General features: G+C 39.3%; 1 protein-coding gene across 2 annotated transcripts; it reads right to left on the bottom strand.

Moving 5' to 3' along the window:
* Positions 1–216: 216 nt before the first annotated feature.
* LOC131529885 (gastrula zinc finger protein XlCGF8.2DB-like) lies at positions 217–9402 on the bottom strand. 2 transcript variants are annotated; one of them, XM_058759859.1, is made up of 4 exons: positions 9354–9365; positions 8180–8239; positions 8013–8092; positions 217–2451 (listed from the first exon to the last, which is right to left on the bottom strand). In XM_058759859.1, coding segments are annotated over exons 2-4 (1008 nt in total). In that variant the 5' UTR covers positions 8182–8239; positions 9354–9365; the 3' UTR covers positions 217–1525. The 2 variants fall into 2 exon arrangements, with proteins under 2 accessions (XP_058615842.1, XP_058615841.1); XM_058759858.1 differs by having other exon boundaries at positions 8013–8239; positions 9354–9402.
* Positions 9403–11090: the final 1688 nt, after the last annotated feature.

Below are 11090 nucleotides of genomic sequence, written 5' to 3'. Positions count from 1 at the left end.
GATGCTAAGGGTTTCCGTGCGTGGAGCACGGCTGATGCCTGTCACTGACTTACATTGCTATCACTTCTGTGAGCCCATCACGGATTTTTTTCTGTGAGCCCATCACGGAATTTTCGGCGATTCCATGATGCCACCACAGATTCTGAGGTTAATTAAGTCCGTGAACATTACACGGAATTCTGTGAGATCATGTTGGATTTTTAACCCCAAAATGCTCACTGCCTGTAAAATTCAGAAGCACAATGTTATTACTTCTTAAAAATAAAACTAATGACATTGTCTCTGACTGTATTCATGAAGATCAGAGCTGTGGTAACTTAAGCCACATTAACCATACAGTGTGCTAACAAGCACATTCTCAAAATATAACGTGCTGTACTTACATGTTCTGAATACGAAGTTGGACAAACAGTTGGTACTGATCCATCTTTGACAATTCTACTCGCTTTGCAGGAGGCAGGTGTAAGGGTTTTATGCGGTGTGAATTCTCATGTGGACTCTAAGGTTTCCATGTTGAGTAAAACTCTCTAAATGCTGTTGGCAGGTGTAAGGGTTTTATTCTGTGTGAATTCATGTGTGCCTGTTTAAGTTTCCTTTTTGACTGAAACTACTTCTTCACTTTGTTGTCATGTGTAAAGCTTCTCTCCAGTGTGAACAGTCATGTACCAGTTAAGGCTTCCTTGATGAGTGAAACCTTCCCCACACAGTTTGCAGGTGTAAGGCTTCTCTCCAGTGTGAACTCCCATGTGGTGGCTAAGGCTTTGATGACTGAATCTTTTTCCACACTGACTATGTTTACATGCGCACGAATAATGCGATTATTTCCAATAATCAGAGTAAGGACTTAATCGCATTATGATGTTTACATGTCAAGAGCAAAGCTCTTACTCCCGTTTACATGCAATTTCCATTATTCTTATTATTCGCTAAGAATTGTGTTTATTTTTTTACTGCCATTATTCACATACCCCACTGCACAGCACAAATGATGGACTCAGAAAGAGCAGGTGTGTTACTGGCCGCTGTTTTAATTTATTTACGTCTAATGCAAAACACTTTTGTATGGCTTTATTCCATGCTTTTTCGTCACCATAGAAATGTGATGGGATTTGTTTGCCTATGCTGCCGTCGCGTTCTACTCAGCGTTTCTGGATGAGGGTTTCAAGGAACTGGTGGCAGCTAACGTTAATCGTGTTTTCCCCAGAATGAGATGCTTTCTTCCCCACCACCGTTTCTTATCGGCGTATTGTTACAGGTGCATGTCACATCATTCATGTATGTCACGAGCACATGCGCACGCTCACTTTGGTCAGAGCTGCAATACTGCGATTAAGGTGTTTAAATACATGTATATTTAGATTAAAATCAGTGTACGCCACCCATGTTAATACGATTATGCTTGCTGCGATTATGAGCTTAATCACACTATTTAGATCAAAGTATTGCGTTTACATGAGGTAAAGTTTAATCGCAATATTGTCAAAATCTCATTATAATCGCATTAAGAGGGTGCATGTAAACGCACTCACTGTTGGGAGGTGAAGGGACCATTGTGTATTCTCATGTGGACTTTAAGGTTTACATGTTGAGCAAAACTCTTTCCACACAGTTTGCAGGTGAAAGGCTTCTCTCCAGTGTGAACTCTTATATGGGTGTCAAAGCTTCCTTTTTGACTGAAACTTTTTCCACACAGTTTGCAGGTGTAAGGCTTCTCTCCGGTGTGCATTCTTATGTGCCTGTCAAAGCTTCCTTTTTGACTGAAACTTTTTCCACAGTGCTGGCAAGTGAAGGGAGTCTCTCCATTGTGTATTCTCATGTGGACTTTAAGGTTTCCATGTTGAGCAAAACGTTTTCCACAGTGTTGGCAGGTGAAAGGCTTTTCTTCAGTGTGAATTCTCATGTGCCTCTTAAGGCTTCCTTTATAAATGAAACTTTTTCCACACTGTTGGCAGGTGTAAGGCTTTTCTCCAGTGTGATTTCTCATGTGGTGGTTAAGGCTTCCTTGATGACTGAAACTTTTTCCGCACTGTTGGCAAGTGAAGGGACTCTCTCCATTGTGTATTCTCATGTGGACATTAAGGTTTCCATGTTGAGCAAAACTTTTTCCACACTGTTTGCAGGTGTAAGGCTTTTCTCCAGTGTGAATTCTCATGTGCCTCTTAAAGCTTCCTTTATGAGTGAAACTTTTCCCACAGTGTTGGCAACTGAAAGGGATCTCCCCAATGTGGACTTTAAGGTTTCCTTGTTGATTGAAACTCTTTCCAAACCGAAAGCTAGTGAAGTCACTTCTAGTTGTTCCACTCTTTAGAGCTTTTTTTCGTGTGGAAATCTTTTCAGTCTGTGAACGCCTAAAATATTTTATTCCAGTTGTGAAATCATGCAGATTCTCGTCTTGATCTTTCTCTTCAATGCCATTGAGTACTTCTGTCTCTTTTTTCAATGCCATTAGGTCTAAGGTGAAAAACACAAACAAAAGTTATCCCCAGTTTAATAGCACAATACAACAGACATCAAAACATTTAGGTAGGTAATGCATCAAAATCAACAACATGTATGCTTGATCCCGTACCAGAGGTGTCCAAACCTGCTCTGAAGGGTCAATGTCCTACTTGTCCCAATACACGTGCCGGAAATTCCCAACTCAGGCCCTTGAAAAACCCCCTATCCTTCAGAGTTTAGCTCCAACCCTAATCAAACACACCTGAACACGCTAATCAAGGTCTTCTGTGTTATTTGAAAGCTAAAGGCAGAAAGCACTATTTGAAAGCTCAAGTTTGCAGAAAAGGGGACCTTGAGGGCTAGATTTGAGAAACGCTGCTCTTCACAATCTTCACAAAAACGCTGCTCGGCTTCAGTCTGTTGTGCTGCTGAGAGGTTTGTGATTGTAGCTCCGTGTACCTTCGCTTTTTATTGAATCTCTACTTTACTTTCACTCCCTTTTGTCTAAAGTGATAATATATAACTTAATTCCCACCATATTTCTGGTGTTATCTTTCAAACTAATCTAACTAATTTGATTGTTCGCTTTTAAAACCGTTAGTGCAGCTTGTTAGCCCGTTAGCTTGTCACTTGCGGTTCCTTTTGCGTTTCTATTCGCGCCTATTATTATATATTTTTTTTTCCTCGCTCCGTTTTTCACGAGCTCATCAAACAACAGTGGTAAGTTAAGTTGGTATCATTCATCAATCACGGTGAGTAATGGCTTCTTCTCCTGCCATTGTTGTTTGCACTGTTTGCCACATGTATAGTTTATCTGTCTCTGTCAGCAGCGAGGGATTCACATGTGATAAATGCAGGGAAATAGTTAGGCTGACAGAGAAGGTTTTAGAACTAGAGACACGCATCCAAACTTTAGTTGAGGACAGTAAGAATGTGAGGGCTGTAGATACTGCTTTGGATGCGACTAGCTCAGGGAGTCCTGTACATTGTTCGGTTTCGGTTGAGCCCGTGCAGCAGGGCAGCTGGGTGACAGTGAGGCGGCATAGTCGCGGGTCAAAACACCACTCTTCCGTTCCGATCAGAACATCAAACAGGTTCTCCCCACTCAGTGAAGCACCCACTGAGAAACCTGATGAAAGTGCTCTAGTTATTGGCGATTCTATTATGCGGAACGTGAAAATAGAGACACCAGCCACCATAGTCCATTGTTTACCAGGAGCCAGAGTGCCTGACATCTTGGCAAATTTAAAAGTGCTGACTAATGCTAAATGTAAATTCAGTAAGATTGTTATTCACGTCGGCGCTAATGATGTTCGACTTCGCCAGTCGGAGATCACCAAAAATAATGTTAAAGAGGTGTGTGAACTTGCAAGTACGATGTCAGACACTGTAATATGCTCTGGTCCGCTCCTGATTACCGTGGTGATGAGATTCATAGCAGACTGTCGTCACTTAATGGCTGGATGTCTAAGTGGTGCCCGCAAAATAACATAGGCTTTATAGACAATTGGAAGAATTTTTGGGGCAGACCTGACCTGTTGAAAAGAGATGGTGTTCATCCCTCCTGGGGTGGTGCCGCTCTTCTCTCTAGAAATATGGCACATAGTCTTAGAGTTTGTACTTGACTAACTGGAGCCCAGGTCAGGAAGCAGACAGACTGGCTAAACCGATCGTCTGCTAGCCGCCTCACGTCACCAAAGTCAGTTAACTCTCAGCACATAGAAACTTTTTCACCTAGATATCACTCTATAGAGACTGTGTCTGTTCCCCGAACTAGAAAATACAGAAAACATCCAAACCAAAGTAATAGTAACAATTTAATTGATGTTAAAAAACGATATAATACAGATAAACACATGATAAAGCTTGGCTTATTAAATATTAGATCCCTTTCTTCAAAAGCACTTTTTGTAAATGATATGTTCACTGACCATAAACTAGATGTGCTTTGTCTGACAGAAACTTGGCTAAAACAAGATGATTACATTACTTTAAACGAGTCTACACCCCAAGATTACTGTTACAAACATGAACCGCGTCCAAAAGGTAAAGGGGGAGGTGTTGCTACAATTTATAGCAATATTTTCAGTATCTCTCAGAGGTTGGGTTTCAAGTATAATTCGTTCGAAGTAATGGTGCTTCATATAACGTTATCTAAAGAAACAAGTGTTAATGATAAATCCCCTGTGATGTTTGTACTGGCTACTGTATACAGGCCACCAGGGCACCATACAGACTTTATTAAAGAATTTGCTGATCTTCTATCGGAGTTAGTGCTGACTGCAGATAAAGTCCTAATCGTTGGTGATTTTAATATCCATGTTGATAATGAAAAAGATTAGTTGGGATCAGCATTTATAGACATTCTAAACTCTATTGGTGTTAAACAACACGTGTCAGGACCTACTCATTGTCGAAATCATACTCTAGATTTAATACTGTCACATGGAATTGATGTCAGTGGCGTTGAAATTTTGCAGCAGAGCGATGATATCTCAGATCATTATCTAGTCTCCTGTATATTCCATATAGCTAAAGCTGTAAAGCCAACTCCTTGTTACAAATATGGTAGAACCATCACTTCTACCACAAAAGACTGCTTTATAAATAATCTTCCTGACTTATCTCAGTTCCTCAGCATATCCAATAGCTCAGAACAACTTGATGATGTAACAGAAACTATGGACTCTCTCTTTTCTAGCACTTTAGATGCGGTTGCTCCTTTACGCTTAAGAAAGATTAAGGATAAGAGTCCAACACCGTGATATAATGAGCACACTCACGCCCTAAAGAGAGCAGCCCGGAAATGGAGCGCAGCTGGAGGTAAACAAAACTAGAGGTATTTCGTTTAGCTTGGCGGGAAAGTACCCTATCCTACAGAAAAGCATTAAAAACTGCTAGATCTGATTACTTTTCGTCTCTTCTAGAAGAAAACAAACATAACCCCCGGTATTTATTCAATACAGTGACTAAATTAACGAAAAATAAAGCATCAACAGGTGTTGGCATTTCCCAAGAGCATAGCAGTAATGACTTTATGAACTACTTCACTTCCAAGATCGATACTATCAGAGATAAAATTGTATCCCTGCAGCCGTCAGCTACAGTATCGCATCAGATAGTGCACTATAGATCCCCTGAGGAACAATTCCACTCATTCTCTACTGTAGGAGAGGAAGAATTGTATAAACTTGTTAAATCATCTAAACCAACAACATGTATGTTAGACCCGATTCCATCTAAACTACTAAAAGAGCTGCTTCCAGAAGTCATAGATCCTCTTTTGGCTATTATTAATTCATCATTGTCATTAGGATATGTCCCCAAAACCTTCAAATTGGCTGTTATTAAGCCTCTCATTAAAAAACCACAACTTGACCCCAAAGATCTAGTTAATTACAGACCGATCTCAAATCTCCCTTTTCTGTCAAAGATACTAGAAAAGGTAGTATCCTCACAATTATATTCCTTCCTAGAGAAAAATGATATCTGTGAGGAATTCCAGTCAGGATTTAGATCATATCATAGTACTGAGACTGCTCTCATTAGAGTTACAAATGACCTGCTTCTATCATCTGATCGTGGTTGTATCTCTTTATTAGTTCTACTGGATCTTAGCGCTGCGTTCGACACTATCGACCACAACATTCTTTTGAATAGACTAGAAAACTTTGTTGGCATTAGTGGAAGTGCCTTAGCATGGTTCAAATCGTACTTATCTGACCGCCATCAGTTCGTAGCAGTGAATGAAGAGGTATCATATCGATCACAAGTGCAGTATGGAGTGCCTCAAGGCTCAGTACTAGGGCCATTACTTTTTACGCTTTACATGTTACCCTTGGGAGATATTATCAGGAGACATGGTGTTAGCTTTCACTGTTATGCTGATGATACTCAGCTCTATATTTCTTTGCGGCCCGGTGAAACACACCAAATTGAGAAACTAACGGAATGCATAGTCGATATAAAAAAACTGGATGACGAGTAATTTTTTACTGCTAAATTCTGAAAAAACAGAGGTGTTAATTATCGGACCTAAAAACCCCACATGTAATAACCTAGAACATTATCTAACACTTGACGGCTGCTCTGTCAATTCTTCTTCATCAGTCAGGAACCTAGGTGTGCTGTTCGATAGCAATCTGTCATTTGAAAGCCATGTTTCTAGCATCTGTAAAACTGCATTTTTTCATCTCAAAAGCATATCTAAATTGCGACCAATGCTCTCAAAGTCAAATGCAGAAATGTTAATTCATGCGTTTATGACCTCAAGGTTAGACTATTGTAATGCTTTATTGGATGGTTGTTCTGCACGCTTGATCAACAAACTACAGTTAGTCCAAAATGCAGCAGCTAGAGTCCTTACTAGAACCAGGAAATATGACCATATTAGCCCGGTTCTGTCAACACTGCACTGGCTCCCTATCAAGCATCGGATAGATTTTAAAATCTTGTTAATTACTTATAAAGCCTTGAACGGTTTAGCTCCTCAGTACTTGAGCGAGCTCTTATCACATTATAGTCCTCCACATCCGCTGCGTTCTCAAAACTCTGGCCGTTTGATAATACCTAGAATATCAAAATCTCTTATTCTGTTTCTCAGTCCGTATCCGATCAGATGGTGGATCAGCACCAAGAGATGATGTCTACAGCCCTGATCGTCAGCGGAGACCAGGACACCCAGATGACCCCCAGAGACAGATCCCCAGTGAACACCTCGATTAAAATACAATAAAACTAAAAATATAACTAAATAACTAAAATTATAATAAAATACCTAACTACATAATACTATTATTGTTAGAAATTGCAACAAAATCAAACTCTAACAAGGAACAATACTTCTACAGTTTTCATTAATGCTACGAATGGACTCTTATTGTTAAAGGAACACTCCACTTTTTTTGGAAATAGGCTCATTCTCCAACTCCCCCAGAGTTAATAAGTTGAGTTTTACCATTTTGGAATCCATTCAGCCGATCTCTGGATCTGGCTATAGCACTTTTAGCATAGCCATAGGTAACTAGTTATAATATAGCTGGGGACTACTTTCAGGCGCTGCGTAATATCACTGCGCCTGCTGCGGCCATGGTACGGCAGCAAAGTTCCTTGATTATTACGCCGGACTGGGAGTATAGTTCCTAGCCAAATCGGCCTAGAAAAGCGCAACTTTTCATTTTCCGCCGGTCTTACTACACGATATAACTATAGAAGAGTCAAGTTTTAAATAGGACAAATATCGAAACTCTTTGGTCATTTTTGAACGCGATGCTACTGGTCTAATCGGATTCAATGATCTATGCTAAGCTATGCTAAAAGTGCTATCACCAGACCCGGAGATCGGCTGAATGGATTCCAAAACAGTAAAACTCAACTTATTAACTCTGGGGGAGTTGGAGAATGAGCCTATTTCCAAAAAAAGTGGAGTGTTCCTTTAAGTGTTACCATTTAATTTCAACAGTCATGCTTAATTACACGTATGACACTCTTCATTAACACCTTTAATTTCTGTAGAGCTGGACATCTGGATACGGATCAAATGAGTGAGTTCAGCTTTGCGGATGAAAACTGACCTGTTTGTTCCTCAGTATCTTGTTTCAGACTGAACACTTCTTCAATCCTGAAGTCTTCACTCTCCTCTTTAATAAACGCCGTCTTTGTTTGATCCTCAGTCTCTTCATGTTTGACTCTGAACGCTTCTTCAGTTTTAACATCTTCACTCTCCTCTTTAATAAACGCCATCTTTATAATAGTGTGTGGATCTCAGTCGCTTCAGCAGCAGTTTCTTGGACACTCGGTTCTGTTTAAGATGAGAAATAAAGCCAAACTAAATCTCAGGGTGTGTCTCAATCGGCTTTAGTTCAGTAGTCAGCACACTAGTTCAGTAGTCAGCACACTAGTGAGGGAGTCAGCACAATAGTTCCGTAGTCAGCACACTAGTGAGGGAGTCAGCACACTAGTTCAGTAGTCAGCACACTAGTTCAGTAGTCAGCACACTAGTTCAGTAGTCAGCACACTAGTGAGGGAGTCAGCACACTAGTTCAGTAGTCAGCACACTAGTTCAGTAGTCAGCGCACTAGTTCAGTAGTCAGTAGTCAGCGCACTAGTTCAGTAGTCAGCGCACTAGTTCAGTAGTCAGCACACTAGTTCAGTAGTCAGCACACTAGTTCAGGAGTCAGCACACTAGTTCAGTAGTCAGCGCACTAGTTCAGTAGTCAGCGCACTAGTTCAGTAGTCAGCACACTAGTTCAGTAGTCAGCACACTAGTGAGGGAGTCAGCACACTAGTTCGGGAGTCAGCGCACTAGTTCGGGAGTCAGCACACTAGTTCAGTAGTCAGCACACTAGTTCAGTAGTCAGCACACTAGTTCAGTAGTCAGCACACTAGTTCAGTAGTCAGCACACTAGTGAGGGAGTGAGTCAGAGTGAGATTTAAATCACCTGATTACACTCAAAACATTCACACAATAACACACAAGCAGTGATGTATATTAGTTACCTAATGATCTGCTGATCACATTTAATAGACTGCACTACAATGAAAACATTTTCTCTTGGTGTAAGTTTATTAAACACGTTTGTGTCGAATTAAACTGTTTTGGCCAGCATGTGACGTCAGCGACTCGTTTTGTGAATCATTTGATTCAATTGACTCGGAGTCAAGCTCGGTTCCTCCAGTGACTCAATCATGTTTATGATAAACTGATTCGCGATATTCGGAGTGAAGTGAGATTCACCTTCTGTGTTTCTAGTGTGTGGATGCGCTTTACTCACAAATAACGTTTTAAATAAAGCACTGGCACGTTATAGTAAATAATAAACAGTTCAATTATCGTTATATAAAAATGTTAATGTATGGCATGTAAAACTTTGAAGTTGAACCGTTTCTACACGTTAAATGTTTAAAACACAAACCTTTCTTCAGTTGAATCACAGCAGCGCGGCGCATCCTCATGACGTCACATCACCACAGCAGAATAAAAGTCCTGCTCACGCGCTGCTGTCTAATGCTTAGAAACTATTTCATACCAGGTATAAATTATATTAAAATACAAATGTGATAAAAATAAATAAATAACGAGTGTGTGAGTTCATAGAGTACATTATTGTGTCAGTATTGAAATGCAAAAAAAGTTAGTGTTTTTCTCATTTTAAAAATGTGGACATATTAAGTTTGAGTCTAAAAAATACATGAAAATAGTTTAAAAAAACATTACGATTAGTGAGATTTGTTTTCATTACATCTTCATAATCTTTCAAGAATTATTGACATTATTTGGGTCACTTTTTCAAGTTTAAAGCCATAAACTGATTGATAAACTGATAAAAACATAGCCATAAGCCATAAAAACACTTAAGGGTTGAAACTCTGATAAGTTTCTCTACACTCTCAAACATCATATGTTTTTATATTTTGTATTACACTTCAAATGTCTTATACAGTAGTTTTAGCACTATATTACAAAACAAGGTCCCACTTTATATTAGGTGTGAAAGAAAGAAAGAAAAAGAAATACACTTAAATATACTTTTACATTGCAATAATTTCACATTCAATCTTCAAATTAATGTAGTCTACAAACAACATAAAGACAGTATATTTTTGTAAATATTTATTTAATGGCACCTTTTTTGTTACTAAAGGCCAGTATCACTGATACCAATACCGATCCCCCACTAAATTCTAAATTAACTATAGATGAATCCTTAAAGCTATAAAAGTTATTTTTTCCTCTTTATTCCCCCCTTTGTCCTTTGATTGATAGACATCACAGCAGCTAGTTATTAGGTTATTAGTCTTCTATTTCTTTAAGAGCTGCCGCTGCTGAACGTGACGCAGATCTGACACCCATCATATTTTCTCTCAACTCTTTTGACTTTTTCTGACCCACTTCAGGTCTTAAAGTCTCTATTAATGAGATGACGAGTTGAATCGCGTGTGTTAGATGAGGGAGACGGTGCTGGTGCTCCAGGACAGTTTGGAAAACCATTTCAGAGACATGTTCATAAATCTTACTCATATAAAATATATTACATGCATGCACAGTTTTAAGGCTGCTTTAATGGCCTTTTTGGTAATTTCATGACTTAACTGACCACGACATTGCATGCTCGTAGTTTATTTCGCACTTTGATATTGGTGTATTGAAGAGCACGCACTGCGAGCACAGGGCTGTTTCCGTGCTCGTTTGACACGCGCCTGACGCTGAAGTAAAGCTGGAGCGCTCGTCTGAAACGTCTCCTGATTGAATTGTTCATAAAGACGTTCTGCGACTGAATAAATGCAGCAGATGTGAGTGGGGTTAAATATTTTTAACGTTTTAAACTGAAAAAAAAAATTGCATGCGTTAACGCGCTAATTTTGAGACCATATATATATATATATATATATATATATATTAGGGCTGTCAGTTGATTCAATTTTTTATCGCGATTAATCACGATTGTCATGAGTTAACTCGTGATTAATCGCAACTTAATCGCACATTTTTATATCTTTTCAAATTTTTAATACTCTAATCAACATGGGCATAGACAAATATGAATGCTATATGTAAATGAATGTTTATTATTATTGAAACCATAGTCAACAGAGCATGAAGACGAGACATGTTTCAAAGGTCATAGATGTTTTTCAAAGAACTTGTTCAT

Source organism: Onychostoma macrolepis, chromosome 22 (genome assembly GCF_012432095.1).
Source record: "Onychostoma macrolepis isolate SWU-2019 chromosome 22, ASM1243209v1, whole genome shotgun sequence".
In the NCBI taxonomy this organism is placed as follows: domain Eukaryota; kingdom Metazoa; phylum Chordata; class Actinopteri; order Cypriniformes; family Cyprinidae; genus Onychostoma; species Onychostoma macrolepis.
Note: the sequence above shows the minus strand (reverse complement) of the source record. Positions and strands in the feature narration are given on the sequence as shown.

Excerpts from the sequence above, each read along its gene's own strand:
- LOC131529885 (XM_058759858.1), bottom strand. The coding sequence starts at position 8,181 with ATGGCGTTTATTAAAGAGGAGAGTGAAGATGTTAAAACTGAAGAAGCG. Across the intron at positions 2,452-8,012 it reads AGATACTGAGGAACAAACAG|ACCTAATGGCATTGAAAAAA; the intron begins GTCAGTTTTCAT and ends TTTTCACCTTAG.